A 19,397-nucleotide genomic window follows, 5' to 3' on the forward strand; every position below is an offset into this window, starting at 1 on the left:
AACTTGTTAGTGGAGAAACATAGGGACAATACCTTACAAGACTGTTGCTAAGAATTATTGCATGCAAAGTGTATTGAGGGGGAAAGTGCAATATAAATGCTACCCTGCCCTATAAAAGTAGATAAACACATTCCAGTCATTCTAAGTGGAAAATGCCTTCTAATGTTCATCAATAGGTGGCAACAAGTTTGTAGAAAGCAAGTGATATAAATACTTAAGACCTAATAGCAATACAGTGGTACCTCAGGTTAAGAACTTAATGCATTCTGGAGGTCTGTTCTTAACCTGAAACTGTTCTTAACCTGAAGCACCATTTTAGCTAATGGGGCCTCCTGCTGCTGCCGCGCCGCTGCTGCGTGATTTCTGTTCTCATCCTGAAGCAAAGTTCTTAACCCAAGGTACTATTTCTGGGTTAGCGGAGTCTGTAACCTGAAGCGTCTGTAACCTGAAATGTCTGTGACCCGAGGTACCACTGTAATATTGTAGTAGACAAGAATGATACAGACACTGGTCTTGGCATATGAAGGCTACCATTTTATTTAAACTTGCATTCATGTCAATCAAATCCAAAATTAGTAAGACAGAATAACACAGGAACCTAAGTAGTTATCCCCCCAATATATTGGCCTGGCTTTCCACGCTGCTCTTACCTGAGTGCCCTCCCCGAGGGAAAACCCTGTGCTGGGTCCCATGAGTCAGTAAAAGCAGGTTCCCACCTTGCAGTTGCCCCCACACTGCAGGGCAGTTAGCAACCAGGGCTATGTGACTGTTTACAAGCACCTCCCATTGCAACTCTATGTTGGTGCCCTGTCCCCTGGCTAGTTTGTTGGGACACTTGTCCTTTCACTCCAAACAGCCATAAACACATACACACTCTCTCATGAACACTCTCCACCCACCATCAAACATGTGACAAAAAATATTCTGTCCAGAACAAAGGGCTGCTATATATTATCCTTTAAAGCTGAAACTCCAAGGAAGGTGAAAAAGATGCTTCTCCCCAGGCAATCTAGATGCCATGGAAAAAGAAAATGTTTCATGGTCCTCAGAGTTATCACCTGGGCTAACTCAAAAACCAAGGGAGGGAAGATGGGTCACCCAGTCTGAGTGAGACTGAGATGTGTCCTGGGCCTTAATACATTGCAAACATACCGGCTCTCATCTTCAACGCACCATTATCAAGGAATTTTAATAGGTAACTGTAAAAGCAAATCAATTGTTTTTTTGTGGAGAGTCTCAATTAGAAACCATGGGTGGGTGGAATGAGCAAAGTCTGTGGGTAAGTCTAATTAAAGCAGCTGCCTACTTAAGCATGTAAATAGTCTAACAGTCAAATTTGGCTACAAAATCGATGACTAAGAATCAAATGGTGGGGAAGATATTCTGAGGGAAGTGTTAGAAGGCCTTACAGAGCTTCTTATATTCTTATATTACTTACTTCTGAACTATATTGTCAGGGAACTCTTTGAAGAAGTAAAAGAAAGTACATAAAACGATTGGCATATAGTTCCAATGGGCATACCATGGATCAGCTACATCTCTAAAATATGCCTGTTTAATTGCCCAGTGTGCCTTTTTTCTTAGTTAGCAACATAATAAACATATACTTCTAAGCAGCTCTCTGCAAGAGATGCTTTTCCTGATGGTGCTCTTCAGATGTTTTGGCCTACGTCTCTGACCATTCACCATGATTGCGTGTCGAGACCCCGCAGCCACCCCCTCGTTGGAAATAACTCACACGAGGACACAGATATTAGGTTTATGTTATAGGGCAAATTTTGGCCACAGCTTTATTGAGATTACAGAATGTGAGCGGTATTGGCTTAGGCATTGATTGGACCTGACTATATTTGACTCCTGCCCATTGTGCAGAAAGTCCCAGTAAGGGTAAGCCACCGGTAGAGGGAGCCCTGTCGATGCGAACCAACTCAAGCTCCCCCTGGTGTTCCCATCGGGGTCATGTCAAGGCCTTAGCCTGCCAGCCGGGCTTCAGACTAGATCAACACCCCTGGATTCCTTTAACGGAATACCCTTAAGCATGGAGGGACAGGTGATGGTCACACCTCCCCCCCACACACAAGGTCAAACAATGCCTAACCACCACAAGAGCCCCAAAGGCTCGCCGCCAAATACCCTCACATCTGTAACCAATGCCTCAGGCCCTCTGCAATGTCAGCCAGCCATATATCATTCGGCCGGGATCCCCCAGGCAACGGGGGACAGAGTCCCCCGGTGGGGAGTGGGTGGCCACGTGGTCCACCGTAACTCCTCCCCACTGGGAAGTGGAGCGGATTTGCTGGGGTTCCCAGGTTGGGAAAAGCTAGCTTATGTATTGAAAAATCTCCCTAGCTCTGTGCGTTATATAGAAAGATTGCTAAAACTATTCCTTTGAGTCATGGCAAAATATGAATGACTTTGCTTTGTTGAAAAATTTCTGATAGTGCAAATAGATAGAGATAATCATGCAGGTGCAACAGAGACAACAGTGAGATGTAGCTGCTAAAAAAGCTAATGCTATTCTAGGCTGCATCAACAGAAGTATAGTGCTCAAATCAAGGGAAGTAATAGCCCTGCTCTATTCTGTCTCGGTCAGACCACACCTAGAGTACTGTGTCCTGTTCTGGGTGCCACAATTTAAGAAGGATGGTGACAAGCTGCAACATGTGCAGAAGGGGGCAACCAAGGTGATCAAGGGTCTGGAAACCAGGCCTTATGAAAAACGATTGGCGTTTACCCAGGGTTCATGTTTCCCTCTGGAAATGAGGCACACTGTGTTGTCTTTATGATATATGGTTAGTTTACACATATATATACAACCTGAGTTTGCAATGGAGGGGTTTCCATCATCAACAAAACTGACAAATTCAAAGCTGGATAGCTCAGTTGGTTAGAATATGGTGCTGATAATGTCAGGGTCACAGGTTTGATCCCCGTATGGGACAACTGCATATTCCTACATTGCAGGGGTTTGAATTAGATTATGTTTAGGGTCCTTTCCAACTCTACGCTTCTACCTCAAAAGGGCCTTGTTTCTCCCATAGCCATGGCCTCTCTCTCTCTCTGCCTTTCCAGCCTGCAGCTTTTTGAATCCAGCTTCTAGCTCACATGACTTTCTAAACTCTGGCTTTATCTGTTAAGGGAGGGGCCCCCCACCCAGTTGTCATCTCACACAAGCCCCTTGAGCCCCTTTGGTTCTTGCAATGGCCCATCACCCAGGAGGCGAGCCTTGATTGGTTAGCTTTTAACACTTGCTAGATCCAGGGATTAGAAGTCTGGCACCCATCTTAACACCCCAGACCTTGATAAAATTCTAACACTTAATGGATCAAGAAATTTAGAGGAGTCTGACACTCTCAAACTCATGACAATGCCCTTTCCCCACATAGAATCATAGAGTTGGAAGAGACCACAAGGGCCATCGAGTCCAACCCCCTGCCAAGCAAGAAACACCATCAGAGCACTCCTGACATATGGTTGTCAAGCCTCTGCTTAAAGACCTCCAAAGAAGGAGACTCCACCACACTCCTTGGCAGCAAATTCCAAGGAATAACAGAAGGACATTCTCCCAAGACCCAAAGACTCCTGCTAAAACAACTGCAGGAACTAAACAATGTTCACTTAGCTTTAGAAGATTAGTTTCAACTTTTTATTGCATATTTTTAAGATGATTTCTTATAAGAATAATTCTTATTATTTCTTATGTTGCGATTTATGTATAGCTGAATTATATCATATCGTTTTATCGGGTGAGTTCTTATTGTTGATTTTTCTGATTGTTTATCACTCTTGGGAACAATTATTAGCAGAAAGCCTTTTTCATTAAATAAACAAAAATGTAATGCACCGCAGTACCTCACAGCCATAAAAGAAAGTCTCATGATTCTTGACAAAACATCACATATAAGATCCATTATTTTATATGCATATAGCAATGAAGAACTGGTAAAGTTGAATGCAAATCAGACAAGTGGCTGACATTCTATCTAGCAACTAAATGTATTTCAATGATGAGAAATAATTTACATTAAGAACTATTATGTCATTCCAACCTGCCAATCATGGCATCTGTCAAGTAATCTCTTTAGGCTTTCTAAGTGAAAAGTGCATCTGTGCCTATTTATACCTGATTTGATTACTAATGAGAGCTTAAAGTGTCAGATTAGCCCAAGAGCTTCAACTCACTTAAGTGCCTGATGTCATTGTTATTATTGTAAAGCAGACAGGAGCAACAATCGTGAATCACAGCCTGTACCTGTAAGTGAGCACTCAGTTCTTGCATGCTGCACTTTCCACAAAGAGAAACAAATCAAGCATAAGCATTAAAATGTTCACATTAAATTTGCTTTAAGTTATTATTAAGGATATTTTTGTACTGGAAACATTATTATAGAGATAAAATACTTCACAAAATAGATACTGGTTTTATCACTTTCACTATTCATATATGAAAACTTGCTTACAAAAAAGGTCTGTCTGTCTGTCTCTCTTTCTCTCTCTCTACCTGTATATCTCTCCTAATACCCCTCTCCTGGCAAAACAAAATAGAAATCCCTCATATATGATATAGTCTCATGTCTGGATTTCACGTCAAGTCATTCCAGAGTTTGTTGGAATCACTGCTAGTGATTCCATCCCCTAAACATAGCTTTGCTCTGGATGTTTCCAGCTGTGGAAAGAGAAGGGGAGGCATGTCCCCTGATTTCCCTTTCCCTGTGCTGCATCCAGCATTCCCCAACCCCCCAGAGCAGATTTATTTGTTAGAGAACAAGTCCCATTAAAACCAGCTTCCTTTTGAGCAAACCTGCTTAGGACTGCACTGTCAGCTAATTTGCTACTTATTTGCTAAAAAAAAACACACCTTATTGAATTTAAAGTAAATACGTGCAAGAAATAGCACTTAAGTTTGTTTGTGTTCGAGTCTCACTTTATTACTTCAGCCGTCAGGCAAGAACTAAGCTTTTTTAAAAAAGTGCATTTATTAGAAATGCTATCAAATCAAATGTATGTCTTTGTGTAGGGAGATTGCCATGGTGCCTTCTGATCTGGTTTCAAATGTTTTTAACGTGTGGGAAGTGGAAGCATTAACACAGATACTCTTCTCATGTTTTGGATTAGGCTATTGCAATATGATGCAGGTGTGGCTTTCCTTGAAGATGACTCGGAAACTTCAATTGGTTCAAAATTAAGCGGCCAGATTATTGGATGAGTTCTGTTTAGATGTTATATAACCAGGGCTGGATTTAGGTTTGATGAGGCCCTAAGCTACTGAAGGTAATGGGGCCCTTTATATGTCCAGCTGTCCTTTGTCAACAACAAATTGTCGCTGTAATATTAACAATGTAATATTTAAACTTAAAAGTATTGTTATAGATTGTTTTCGATATTTTATGAAAGCAGATAGAATTTAGGCACACTGTTACTTGTGTTTATTTACACACACCCACACCCCCCCCCCCACACACCCTTTGCTTCTCAGTGCTTAACATATAGGTATGAATTTGCGATAACGTGGCAAAGAGATGGGAGAATAACATGAAACAGGCAACATACCAATAGATTTTCTGGCTTGATATCTCTGTGAACGATACTGAGACCATGGAGATATTTCAGTGCACTGGCTAGATTGTAGACCATTGCACTTCCATCACGCTCTGTGTATTTTGTTGAAGACGTGATAGCATCAAAAAGGTCTCCTCCCTGCAATGGTCAGGAGGATCAAATAATTAAAACAAAACAAAATCCATCATGTTTTATAACTGCTGAAGGAAAATCAGATTCCCCCCCCCCCATTATGCAATGTTGGGGAAATCACAATGGAAGCAATAGGGTGAAAGCTGCACATACCTAAACCTCACCAAAATGAGTGGAACTAGAATGCTCACTGTGTGCTTAATATTGCATTCCTATGCACTCTTGCTGGTAAATGAATGAAGTATCGTTCAACTAAGTAGGGCTTACTTCTAAGAAAAGCACCACAGTGCTAAACTACATGCATGATTTTAATGGAGTTTAGGAGCACCTAACTTCATTATACTAGACCAGTGTTTCCCAACCTTTTTTGGGCAAAGGCACACTTGTTTGATGAAAAAAATCTCGAGGCACACCACCATTACAGCCCCGTCACGTCAGCGCGCAGCGTCACGCCGGGAGGGACGCACGAAAGTGTAAGTTTCAATTTTTTTCCCTCCCCCTTGCCGGGGAACCTCCAAGCTTTGGGGGTGTGGGGGGAGGAGGCAGCAAAGCGAGGCAGGAAGGAGAGCGCGGCTTGGCTGGGTGAGCTTTGGCAGGGGCAGGGAATGAGAGCCGCGAGGCGGGCGCTGCGGACGGAGGCGCTGCCCGCCGAGCTCGCAGGCAGCCAGGCAGGCAGACGGCGAGAGCCCCGCGCTGGGCGGCCTCTCCTTGCCGCCGCCGCCCCGCCTCTCGCCGCCCGACTCGCCCGCCTCCCTCCAGGCAACATCTCGCGGCACACCAGGCAACATCTCGCGGCACACTAGTGTGCCGCGGAACAGTGGTTGGGAAACACTGTACTAGACAGCAAATCCCTTCTGCTTGATTATGAATGTTGAAAATCCCTGTGCCATGTTTACTGGGAGATATAAGAATGCCTTTTTAAAAATCAAATCTACAAAAGTCTCGACTGAAATATAAAATAGTGAAATCTTAGCAGACATTTTTCATGGGCTTTACATGTGTTGCGGACCTGCCTCATTGGCATAAGTCTCTAAAGTCTGACAATTCTCAACCATTAATTGCAAACAGCACAGGTTTGGTTTTTTTAATGTGCTTTCTAGCAGAGGTAAATATTAAGAAAAATAAATTGAACACAAAAATGCTCTTATTTAACTTTAAAGGGCTACTTCTGCCAAATGTGAAGTGAAATCTGAAAGTAAATAAGAACTGGATAAAGAATTCCTACATTTAAAAAAATTGAGGGAGAAAGGAAACCTGCAAATTTATGATGTGGTGGCTGTTTATGCTATACATAGGTGGTTACATGCCAATCTAATATTAATTTTAAATTGCAATTTTAAAACAGTGCAGAAACATAACACGATTGCGCAGCAAATTTCTACATCTGGATATCCATGATAACTTAGTATGTAAATGCAATGTATATAACGATCATATATGTCAGAATCAGACTTCAGAAATAATTATTATTTTCATGTTACAAAATTTGCATGTTAAGGCACATAGGAACACCAGCTATCACTCTGAACAGGAATTTCAAAAGTGGGCTGGGCACTACTTTAGGATGGGAGAGGAAAGTCCCATGATGTCACAACATTGTTTTCTGTACCATGACTATTATGCAGAGGTACTGGACCCTGGAACATTCAATATCTTCATATTGAGTGATGGAAAGCCTCTCACCTTGACCAACTCCATCACCAGGTAGAGCTCGGTTGCAGTATCCATCTCCTCTATTAGCATGATAATATTGGGATGTTTCACTTGGCGCAGTATGGAGACTTCATTTTCAATCAAGTGTTCCTATTTATTATTGGGTAGAGGAGAGGAAGGGAAAAACAAACCAAGACAAATCCTCCTTGTAACAATGTGGCTTTAAGATATAGTTTTCACATGAGAAAGCAGTTTCCTAAAGTGCAGCTTTCCACCACTATTCTTCTCCGCAACATTTACAGTGTAGTTATCGAGACATCTCTAGTGAAGCAACATAGGTATAGGCTCAACGATTTAATAAATCCTTTGTTACCAAGGGCTTCCAAAATGTTCCTCATTAAATTGAATTAAAAATGAAAAACAAGGCATGCCATTTTATTAAATCAGGTAAATCTTTAGACGTTTTCAGTTACAAGAAACCAATTGGGTATGCTCCAGGAAGGGCAGCCACCTTATTTTAAAGTTAACCATGGTTGCTGTAACACTCTGGAAGACACCAAAACAACCATTCCAGAAACCTCACCTTTATCACAGTACAAACATTCTAACAACATGCACTTCATGCATTTGTGGAAAACCCTGCGGGAAGTACATGTGAGCATTCTACGACTGATGAACATGAGCAGTGCCTGAAAAATTAGATGCGATTTGTCCTACACCATAAAATACCATTGAACAAATGGCTTTGGGGAGTCAATTTGCATCAAATCTGTGAAGTTTCGATAATTTTACCCTAACTATTTAGTTACTAAAAACCCACATGCTGAGCGTGCATTTCCTCCTGTGAAGATGTGGAACATTAGACGTGGCTTAAACAGATCGCACCTTTGAAACCCAATATGTGAGAGCATCAAAAGTCTTTCTGGAACAAACATATATGTCTGCTCCAAACAACCGTGTGCTGGAGAAAAGAAAAACAAAATATGAATGGGTTTTTAAAACATGGTTTATAGTTATAAACCTTAAAAAAATAAATCAGATCAACTGAGAAAATGAGGGGATTTATTATAATTAGTTAAATTAACTGTGTATCAGGAGGAATATAATAAATATCAAATAATGTGTGAAATTTAGAGACTACTGATATTTAAAGTGTTACCTATTAATGATTATTTAAATTTACTGTGCATGGTGCCGCTGACAAGTAGCTACTGACAATTAGTAAGAAGCTTTTGAAGATAGCTTCATCAGTATTTTTGTTTTTTATTGGGATGGTTGGGATTTAATGTTCTTCCTTCCCTCTGGCAAAGCTGCAAGAAGTTTGGAAGCTTCTGGAACCAAACAAACGGTTGTTAGTCTATGCTGAAGAAGAGATGCCCCTTTCAGCAAATATTTTCACCTCCATGAAAATATCAAAGGCTCTTGGTTCTAACTACCCTCAGTAAAGTCTCTTCACATATGAACATTCCTTCCCCATGCATCACTGAGGCTGTGCTTAGAATTATCATCTTACATTAAGTTCAGGGTCTTTTCTGTTGTAGCCCCATAACTTTGGAATGTCCTTTCATGAAAGGCAGCATGACATCCTTCCTGTTATGCTTTCGTTATGACTTCAAAGTTTGGACTGTTTAAGCATTCTCTATTGTGTGTGTTTTATTCTGAAATTTGTTGTTTTACATTGTTTATGGTTTTTAATATACTGTGGTTACCATCTGGAGATTTACACTGCAGCTCGGTATACATTATTTTTAAATACATAAAACAAAGAACACTGATAAAACATCTGTTTTCTTAAAATAGGAACTGATTTAAAATGCTGGGCTGGTATGTGAAAATCTCTTATTGTGGTCTATAAGGTGCATTACAGTGCAACTCTTTAAAGGCAAATTCTGGAAACACCTTTACTCCAAAATACTTACCTTCATTCTCAAGACTCTGAAGTAAAATATATCCATATATTTAATGCATTTTCTTTATATAGAACATAAACTTCAATCCCTTTGAAGCAGAACTTTAGAATTACCCACTGTTGTCCTAGTGATGCTGGTTTGGACCCCAAACACCATCCATTATTTTGTCTTTGTTAAATTAATGATGCAGATGAGACACATTTTCTGCTGACTTACAAATAATAAATTCACGAGCAATGTAAATGCTGTATTGATGAATGTTTTGTTACATCTGACTAAGCATAATTTTTGTGAATATCCATGCAGCTCTACAAAATTAATATACATACATGGTTGGCGGGATTTGCCCAGATGAATTGTAAATTTAAATACTTTTTGTAAGTGAAGCCAAATTTGACAAATTAACTATCTGTGAGTTTAAAACTCTATAATTCTGCCTTTACTTGAAATCAGGTAAGGTTACTATGGAAGCATCTCCCCACCTTATAATGCTATAGCTCTATATTCTCTCATACCTTTCCACAACATTTTCCTTTGTCTATAATCTTCAGTGCATACTCCTTCCCAGTAGACCTACAAAGAGCGAAACAAAAGAGGAATATCAGGCAGAAATGCAAAGATTTATTCAACATGTGGGTTTTTTGTCTGAATGTACAGTGATGATAAAATTGCTTTCATCAATGTGAACAGATGACAGAAAGAAGGTATATCTGCTTTTATTTTGTTTCTCAGCAAGTCATGTCTGCTGTTGCCTTGACTACCAAACGCAGGCTTTCTACTATGATTTTCTCAAGTGTGACCTAATGTGTCGCATTTTGTCCCTGATTTAATGTTAGATGTTCTGTACCTTTCATTCAGCTCTTTTTAACTGGCAGTCATGTGGCAATTTTTACAGGATTGGTATTTCAAAGTCTCAGGGGTAGAAAGGTTCATTTTAACTTTTTTTTTATTGAACAAAATTAGATCAACTATTCTGTAGTATAAAATTTATTGGACCACAAAAACAAGAAATATTCTGTGGCCATTCTACCGATTTCTGTGAAATTTTGTTTTAAGAAGTCTGCTACCTCCGTTCTAAATATCATGTCCTGAAAACTACAATGGATAGTTATTTCCACTTATGTTTAAGTGCTGCAGGCTTAAGAAGTGAAAGCATTTTAAATCTAGTAATATAAGACTTTAGCAAAAGAATAATATTAAAAATATTTTTATGGTATAAGGCTTTCAAAATGGTTGCAAAAGTGACCGTTAAGAAGATCAGACAGAATGAAAGACGTGGCCATTATGGTTCTTGGTATATATAGTATGTAGTATTATCTCATCAACATGAAACCGCATTTGCAGGCATGCTCAAATGAAAATCACTCTATGGTTGGTAATTACTTTTACTACAAACTCACTGAGAATGCAATTCACCACACACTGCATTTTTAAAGGTTTCTGTTGAGGATTTTTGTTTGTTTGTTTTGAAGGGCACACTTAATAAAGTAATTAGCACATGAGAGAACTTGCACATTCATTGAAAAGCAAGGTTTTGCGGCAACTCTTTGCCAGGAGTACAGAAGATTACACTGGTCTGCACCCACGTAATGTGTGAAATGGCTCATACAGTCCAGCTGTAGCACACACCCCATTCCTTCCTACTGTATAAGACTTCTTGACAGCAGCAGGATTTAAAAATAAATAAATACTGTCAATAGTGTCCAGTTAGTATGAGCAGCTACAGCAGTAATAACGGTGAAGATATTTTGCTTCAGGTATAATCAGTTTCATGCTGTACAAGCATATAGCACTGGAATCGCATTTAGTAAGGATGGTTGTTATGGAATAATACAGTGCAGCAAAGCACCACTGGTGTGAAAGCATAGCTGCGTCTGCTAAGTTGTCATAGTTACAACTGGATACAGATGAGGACAAAAGGGAGGTTGCAGTATCTGACTGAGCAGTATTTTGAGAAGGGATTACAGTGGGCTGCATCCAGAAGTGTGCAAACAGAATAAGTAGAATGATTGGTCTTACCTGAAGTGTAGATTTGGGAGTAGGGATGCTGGAGCCAATGGGATAGGACATAGCCCATTGGCTCCAGCATCCCACAAGGTAAATTATGGTAGTGGCAGTGTTCTGTGAACTGCTGAACTAGAGGAAGACTTTGTGTAAGATACCGTATTTTTCGCCCTATAGGACGCACCGCCCCATAAGGCGCACCTAGGTTTTTTTGGGGGGGGGAAATAAAGGGGAAAAAATTATTTTTCCCCCAGGTATGGGGCTGGGGAAGCCCGAGCTTCCCCCGACCCCAGCCCCCAGAACAGGCAACTCTCCGCAAGCTGTGGGAGCCCAGCGCCGGGCTCCCGCGCCTTGCGGAGAGCCACGCGAAGCCTGGGTGCGCTAAGCTCAGCGCGCCCAGCCTTCTGCATGCAGGCAACTCTCCACAAGGCTCCCACGCCTTGCGGAGAGCTGCGCGAAGTCTGGAGAGCGAGAGGGGTCGGTCTCCAGGCTTCAGCGAATGCCGCATTAGCCCCATAGGATGCACACACATTTCCCCTTCATTTTTGGAGGGGGGAAAGTGTGTCCTATGGGGCGAAAAATACGGTAGTATTAGCGCAGCTTGAGACGTTGTACAAGGCCTTGCCGAAGAGATTGCACAACACTTTGTGCTCATGGAAGCTTTGTGCTAAAGTTCTCTTTTCACATGAGAAGCTCTTGCAACATTAGAAGAGTTCTCCCACTTATGAAAGCCACCTCCAGAATAACCCTATACTTTTAAAGCTGCCCTTTACTTTTAAACTGGAGGATTTTTCAGTAACATAGCCAGTTATTATTGAATACTTGGACAATTATGAAGAAGTTAGTCTAATGACGATTTGAATTGTAGTAGCCTATAAAAGCAATATTCCACTGAAAAGTAGGGCCCATTCACATGACTGAAGAACAGTACGCTAGCCACTGTTGCCTTCTATGACTTGGGGGGTGACCGTCTGAAGTGGGGAGTCTCCCGTACTTGTAGAGTAACTAGACAGAATTCACTGCAACTCCTAACACTGGGTTCGTGAATAGTAACTTGATTATATATATTACTATCATCCATGAATACTTTTCCATTTGGTGTGAGCTCCTCTTTTTATACAAGGGCTCTCCTCAAAGAGGCAACAATACAAATTGTGCCATTTCAGGTGCACTGCCTGTACATTATATGGTACCCAACCAAAACAGAAACCCTCCTCCTTGGAAGTCTCTAGGTTCCATGTCCAAGCCTTCTGCCTTGATAGGGTCTAGACCTGATAAAAACTTAGTATTCTGTCTTTTCACTGTTTGTAATTATCACCCAATTACTTTCCCGATTTTTGGCAGGGAAAGTTTCCGTTTCCATTAGTATGTAAGTTTTTCAAGCTGTATACTGCTTAGATTTATCGTCCTGCCTGAAGGGTTTTTGGATCTGCAGAAAGCAAGAGAAATATTGTAAAAGCTCCAGGGGCATTTGCTTTTTAAAGCTGGCTTGGGAAACATAGCAAGGTTTACATAAGCACACTGTATTGAGTGAAGGATTTTGAGAAAAAGTTGCTTAATATTTTTGTAAGTGAAGAAGTCGTAAGGGATTTGATTATATTAGCTTGGAATGCTGGTGTTTAGTTTTGTTTTGGGTTTTTTTGACAGGGGAAAGGAACTAAGAAAAATATTTAAGGGTGAACTCAAAATAGCCTCCTGAGAATTTCCAATAAATACATAAATAAGTACTTAATACATTTACAATAAAATGTGTGCAGGGCCATAAGGACTGACTGAATTTATTTTCCTTATTTCCAGATTACGTGGGTTTATTTCCTTGGCCTCTGCTTCCCCCATTTGAACTTTTAAACTTCCCTTGCTTCCTCTTTTCCTACTCCCATCACAGCTGGCCCTGCCTCATCTTCCTCCAGATTTCCATCCCTAAACCATCTGCTAGATCCGTTCCTCCTTCTCATGCCCACTTTGCTAAATCTCCCTTTTCAGACACCTGTCTCCTTGGTCTCCTAAGATTGCTTACTTAAGGAACTTCATGGAAGGGAAGTCTCCCATCGCCTCACCACCATGTTCCCAAATCTCCCCCCTCCATCTTGTTCAAGGGCCTCTCCGATTCTCAGAAGAGAGGTTTTGAGAGTTACGTGCATGTGGCTGCAGAGGGGAGGACTGGATGCTGCACTTTTGTTCAGTGAACTATTTAAAGTTAGCATCCAAACCTATATTTCCATATAGATTTCCACAAGAACGTGCGTATGGAAATGTGATCTAGAGCAGGAGTGGCTAACTTGTGGCCTTCTCAATGTTGCTGGCCTCCAATTCCCATCAGCCCTAGCCTCAGGAATAATGGAAATGGGCATCAAAGAAAAACTTGATCCAAATTATTGGAGTACTACAATATATCCAAAACAATGGGAGAAATTGGAAAGATCTCAAAAGAGAATATAGACAGGGATTGGAAGGTGCTTAAAAGATACTTGCAAAACCATATCGAAAAATCAGAACTCCTATTAGAATAAACAAGTTCCGTTTCAAATACTGAAATACTAAATAAGATGGATAACAATGTATAATAGAAAAAGAAGTATGAAATTAGGTTAAAGGTCTGTGAAGGAAAGTGACAGTGGTGGGAAGAAATTGCAACTGAGTAGATTGGAAGTCTAACACAATGGTGGGGTGAGGGGTGGTGGATGGTAATAGGAAAAGGAATTATCTGTGGGAATGAGTGTAGGTATGTTTGAACACTTTTAAGGACTGTATGAAATATATGTTTGTATGTTTGTAATATATGTGTATTATTTTAACAATAAAAAATAATAATTAAAAAAAACTTGATCAGCCGCCTCTGGTCTACATTTAGATGAATGCATGGATCATGAATGCATTTCCTTTTTCATTGGCTCGGCTTTTTCTTATGCTTGACAAAAACTTATGGAGCAATTTTTAAAATATGTATTTCCCAAGACCTTCACGTTTGTTTAATTTGATATCCAACACACCAGGGTTTGCTTACTTATGGTTATTAGTTATCCTTTTCACCCAGTGTAATAGCTGATGAAGTGGACATCAGGCAGAGGTGTCAAACATATGGAATAGGTCTTGCATTTTACAACAAATGATTTACCAAAAGGCACCTGGTTGTCTGTGAAATATAACAATTTTCTAATATATGCTCAATGCACAGTGGAGGGGAAAGTTGCAGCTAAGTAAAAAATGAATAGCTGGGCAATTTTCTTGCTCACCGTTCTATGCACTCCTTTACCACAGCAAAATTACCATCTCCAATCACCTTTCCCACTTTGTATTTCTCAAGAATAGTTGATGTCCCTGAGCATTTGTTTCCATTCAAACCTGCAAGATGTAAAGGGCAAAAAGTAAGCTAAACATGGATGTGAGCAATATGGATTGTCCCTTACTGACCTCAACCCTACAGTAGGGCTATATCTTAAGCTGCAAAATCGTTTTTTAAAACAGTTATTTTAAGTATCTGTCGCTTCACATTTGCATCTAAAGCAAAAAGAAATAGCTGGCAAGGCTATATGACCTTGCTGTGCAAATCAGAGGGTAAGCATCCGAACATATTTTCCATGTAAGATTTTTTTTTTTTTTACATATTCCAAAAGGCAACAACATTTCCACGTAAGAATCAACACCCAGCTACCATTTCATTTAGTTCTGTTGTTCAACAAACTGCATTGTTTCAGCTTCTGTTGCAGAGCTATTAAGTGGCACAAGTATCACAGGGTCTGGTGAGACTGAACAATAAAATAATTTTATAATATACATGAAATATTGCATTATTACTTCCAGTCACCTGCATCACCCTAATCTAGGTGAGAATTTGTTCATGACAATTTCTGTCACAGGGAAATTACTCAGCAGAGCTAGGATGTGTATCCTATCTCTGCTGAGTAATTTCCCTGTGACAGAAATTGTCATGAACAAATTCTCCACATTCTCAGGCTAGGATACAATTTAGCATTAACACATAATACCTGTAAATGCTGCCTAAATTTTACAAATATGTACCTTTATCTCAAGGTGTGCTTACCGAAAGTGAAATATTCTAAATTGGTTTTTATGTAAATGAAGGCTAACATTTTGTGTGTCCATTGCAAATCAAGTACAATATAAACATTAAAATGGAAACTCAGAATACCACGAGATGTTTGGAGAGGAGGTTAAGATAACTTAAAATTTCCCTTTCAAAATGGCCAGCACATCTCCATTTAATTTTTAACTGATAAATTGCCCTGTGTGATGCAACTCTTCTGCCAGAGCAATTTGGAACAGTTCTCAGCTGTATAGTAAATAATTAATAGTGTTAAAAATATATCTCTCACAATTAATGAGAAAATGGTTTCAATTCAGAAAAACAAAATTCACATGGAAATAAAACATATTAAGTGAAATTCTCATGGATGAGGTTCAGGGTATTTGGTCATGCTTATCCTTCTTTTGTGGTGGCCAAGAAGTCTTGTGGGTGTCCTTTCTTTTATTTATTCTACAAATCATGTCATGCCATCCAACATTTATCTGATGAAAATAGGGACACCCCATTCCATAATGATAATGATAATGATATTTATACCCCACACATCCTATTGGGTTGCATCAGCCATTCTGGGCAGCTTCCAACATATATAAAAACATAATAAAACATTAAACATTAATAAAGCTTCCCTATACAGGATTTCAGACAGCTCGGGAGCTGAATAACTCCATACTCTCCAACATTTCTTCAATGAAAATAGGGACATCCTAAGGAAAAGCAGGACATTCTGGGATCAAATCAGAAACTAAGACAGCTTTTCTAAATCAAGGACGTCCCTGGAAAATAGGGACACTTGGAGGGTCTGTCATCTCATCAGTTGTCTGGCTTCTGCAGACTTCCTAGGTGCCCATGTTTCAACTGAAGACTAGGGGAAGACATTATGAAGTAACTATTTCAATATTTTGGGTTTTTTAAGATCAGGAAGTGTAGACAGGGGGAGGTTGCAGAGTGCTAGAGCAATGTTTACTGGAAAGAAAAGGCATGCCTTGGATGCCTCACAATCCTAAGGTAAGCTCAAAATTCTGTAACCACCAACATTCTACATAAATCCTTAAGTGGCCTGAGAATGCTGCAGGAAAATGGAGGCCCCTTTCAGAGGGGTAGAAAACTTCTGAGCAAGAGAAGGCAGATTTTGGCCCAGCTCTATCAGTAAACCATTCAGTACCTGGTGACATATATTAAATACAAACCCAATCCTATCTCAAAGTCTGCTATATTTCTTTTCATTGCCACTGGCATGCGAAGGGGTGGTCAGTGTCAAGACACCTTAGAGTAAAAAGCTCTAATGAGTCGAATGAATTAATGAAGAAGAAGAAGAAGAAGAAGAAGAAGAAGAAGAAGAAGAAGAGGAGGAGTTTGGATTTGATATCCCGCCTTTCACTCCCTTTAAGGAGTCTCAAAGCGGCTAACATTCTCCTTTCCCTTCCTCCCCCACAACAAACACTCTGTGAGGTGAGTGGGGCTGAGAGACTTCAAGGAAGTGTGACTGGCCCAAGGTCACCCAGCAGCTGCATGTGGAGGAGCGGAGACGCGAACCCGGTTCCCCAGATTGAATAGCCTCACCTCTATGGATCATCTTTGGCCTAATAGGAAAGTGCAAAGTAATACCAATACAGTAGTGTGAACAAGCATATTACCAAAATAGAAAATAATAGTAATTGATTTTTCTAGACTGAAATATTATCTCCAATACAGACATTTAACATAAAAGAACATGAGAATACACATTCTTACTTTCAGGACTCAGGCAAGGAGAAAGTTCAGGCACACCATTCACATTGCACGTTGACCCACAATGTGGTGGAATCTGTGAAAAAATGTGAGAGTTTATACTTCAGCAGTTCAATATGCTTCTGAATAATCACATTAGGAGCAAAAACATCCAACAGCCTTCTGTGCTATAAATTAATATTACACAATCATCTGTTAAAAGCCAAACACAATTTTACTAATATTTCCAACGGCCAAAACATACAGCCTCTGTAAAGTAGCTGGTTGGGTTTTTTTGATGACATGTTACATTCAAACCAGACTACACAAACTCCACTTTCCCTGCACTATACAACACCAACAGTATTTGCTTTGTGCCAAGTCTCTAATACACTGAAACTAGATATGTGTTCTCTCTAAAAGCACCTGAAAGTAGTTGATTCCTTCTCACTTCTAATTGATTACTTCTTATGATCCATTTAGCAACAACAGAGTGTAAAGGGATGCACATGAGGTAACTGAATGCTTCCCAAGAGATTGTCTTCCTTTTAATTTCTAACCAGAATGGCACCTGCCTATCCAGAGAATACAAAAGAAGAGCTGAAAACAAGAACAAACCATCTTTAGACAGTTCAGGGAACATATTCATGGATCTCAGTCACTGACCCAGTTTGCAACCATAGGCAGGCAAAATACTGTGAATCAAGAACAAAGCTTGCTTTGTTTTGGGGAAACAATCCACGAGCCCAAGCTCAGACGACATGAGCATATTACACCGATTCTGGCTCAACTGCACGGGCTGCTAATTCAATTCAAAGTGCTGTTTTTGACCTATAAAGCCTTAAACAACCCTCAACCGCGATACCACAAGGACCGCCTGTCCCCATATAAACCAAGCCAGACCCTTCTTCAGGTGTCTCCCCCAGAAGAGTTCCAGAAGATAGCAACAAGTGAATGGGCCTTTTCTGCAGTGGCTCCCCATTTGTGGAATCCTCTCCCCAAGGAAGCTTGCCTGGTACCTTCATTACATATCTCTAGGCACCAGACGAAAAGGTTTCTCTTCAACCAGGCTTTTGGCCTTTAACATGTGACTGTGGGAAGGGGATTATTGGTTTGTTTTGCTTCTGCTTTTGTTGTATTCTGCATTTTGTGTTTTCATTTTTTATTTTCGTGTTTTGAACCACCCTGTGATATTTGGGTGAACGGAGGAATACAAATTTAATTAAGAAATACATAATTTTCAAGCATAATTTTCACTTTCAGTTAATAGTTCTCCAAAGTGCCAACTAAGGCTTTATTACAGCTGCGTGTGTTTTGCAACACAGGTCAATTTTTCAGGAACAATCTGAAAGTTTCAAATTAGGTAGCATAGCTGAAGCAGCTTACACAAACATTTCTACCCATCTGGCACCACAAGGAAGGCCAGACAGGTAAATGATATTTACATGGGCTGCTTTTGCAGAATTTGGAAGTCTCAAGATTACTCCTTGAAGAGTATGCGTTCTGAAATTCTTTTAGCTCACACTTCCGAAAGTAAGTTTCCCTTCTTTAAATTCTCTCCAATTTCTTTGTCTCCCTTCTGGTTTTCTTGTTTCACTTTCAGATAATGTCTTTGCCCTTTTCAGTCTTCACTGTACTCTCATTTAAAAGATTATCACACAAACTTTCATCACTTGTCACAGGGTGCTTAAAATACTTCTCTAGCCTGAGCTCAAAATCTGTCAAAATGATATTGGACAGCACAAGGGAATGCAAGGTCAGCATTTTCAGTGCCTGGTTATGCAGCAAAATATTTTAAATCATTTCACCAGCAATAATGACAATAATTCAACTGGCAGATCAGGTTTTATTGTAAGATTTCCCAGGACACCAATATGTGCCCAAAGCAGTCAACAGAAGCTACATTATCAAGACAGCAAAAGGCAACACAAACTAGATCACTGACAGCGAGTTAAGTTTAAGAAAGACAAAAATAACACTGTCTGCCAGACAAATATGAAAGATGGCTGCAACAACATCTGTACATTTTTTGTTGATGATGATGCCCTGGATGGCTCCTGCACCAAAATAATATAACATAGTTCTTTCAGAAGATATTTTTGTAATAGAACCAGAAACAAGGCAGACAAAATAGATTACTATTTATTGCATTGACTTATTAGTTATTTTCTGCTCAGTTCAGTTGTTTTGTTTAAAAGCACAGATTTTGTTTCCTTAAAAGCAAAGAACACTTCATAAAAATTAGTATCATGGCTATGAAATTTAAAACTAGGGTGGATGAAAATGATCTTTCAGATAACAAACAACTAACAGCACAGTCTAAACCATGTCTACATAGCACTAAATTCTACTGAATTCAATGAGGTTTATGACCAGATATGTGG

General features: G+C 39.9%; 1 protein-coding gene across 5 annotated transcripts in view; it reads right to left on the reverse strand.

Annotated features, from left to right (window-relative positions):
• The window catches only part of DCLK2 (doublecortin like kinase 2), a 79,199-nt gene that overhangs the window by 11,334 nt on the left and 48,468 nt on the right, over positions 1–19,397 (reverse strand). For all 5 annotated transcript variants that reach the window (XR_014011654.1, XM_081208368.1, XM_081208367.1 and 2 more), the window contains 5 exons: positions 17,038–17,110; positions 14,492–14,600; positions 9,770–9,827; positions 7,375–7,494; positions 5,551–5,697 (listed from right to left, as the gene is read on the reverse strand). Coding sequence is in view for 4 of the 5 variants with exons in the window: in XM_081208368.1 (XP_081064494.1) it covers positions 5,551–5,697; positions 7,375–7,494; positions 9,770–9,827; positions 14,492–14,600; positions 17,038–17,110 (507 nt within the window). In the remaining variant the exon portion in view is untranslated. The remainder of the gene's footprint in view (positions 1–5,550; positions 5,698–7,374; positions 7,495–9,769; positions 9,828–14,491; positions 14,601–17,037; positions 17,111–19,397) is intronic.

The sequence above is a fragment of the Podarcis bocagei genome (genome assembly GCF_964188305.1).
Source record: "Podarcis bocagei genome assembly, chromosome: 9".
In the NCBI taxonomy this organism is placed as follows: Eukaryota; Metazoa; Chordata; class Lepidosauria; order Squamata; family Lacertidae; genus Podarcis; species Podarcis bocagei.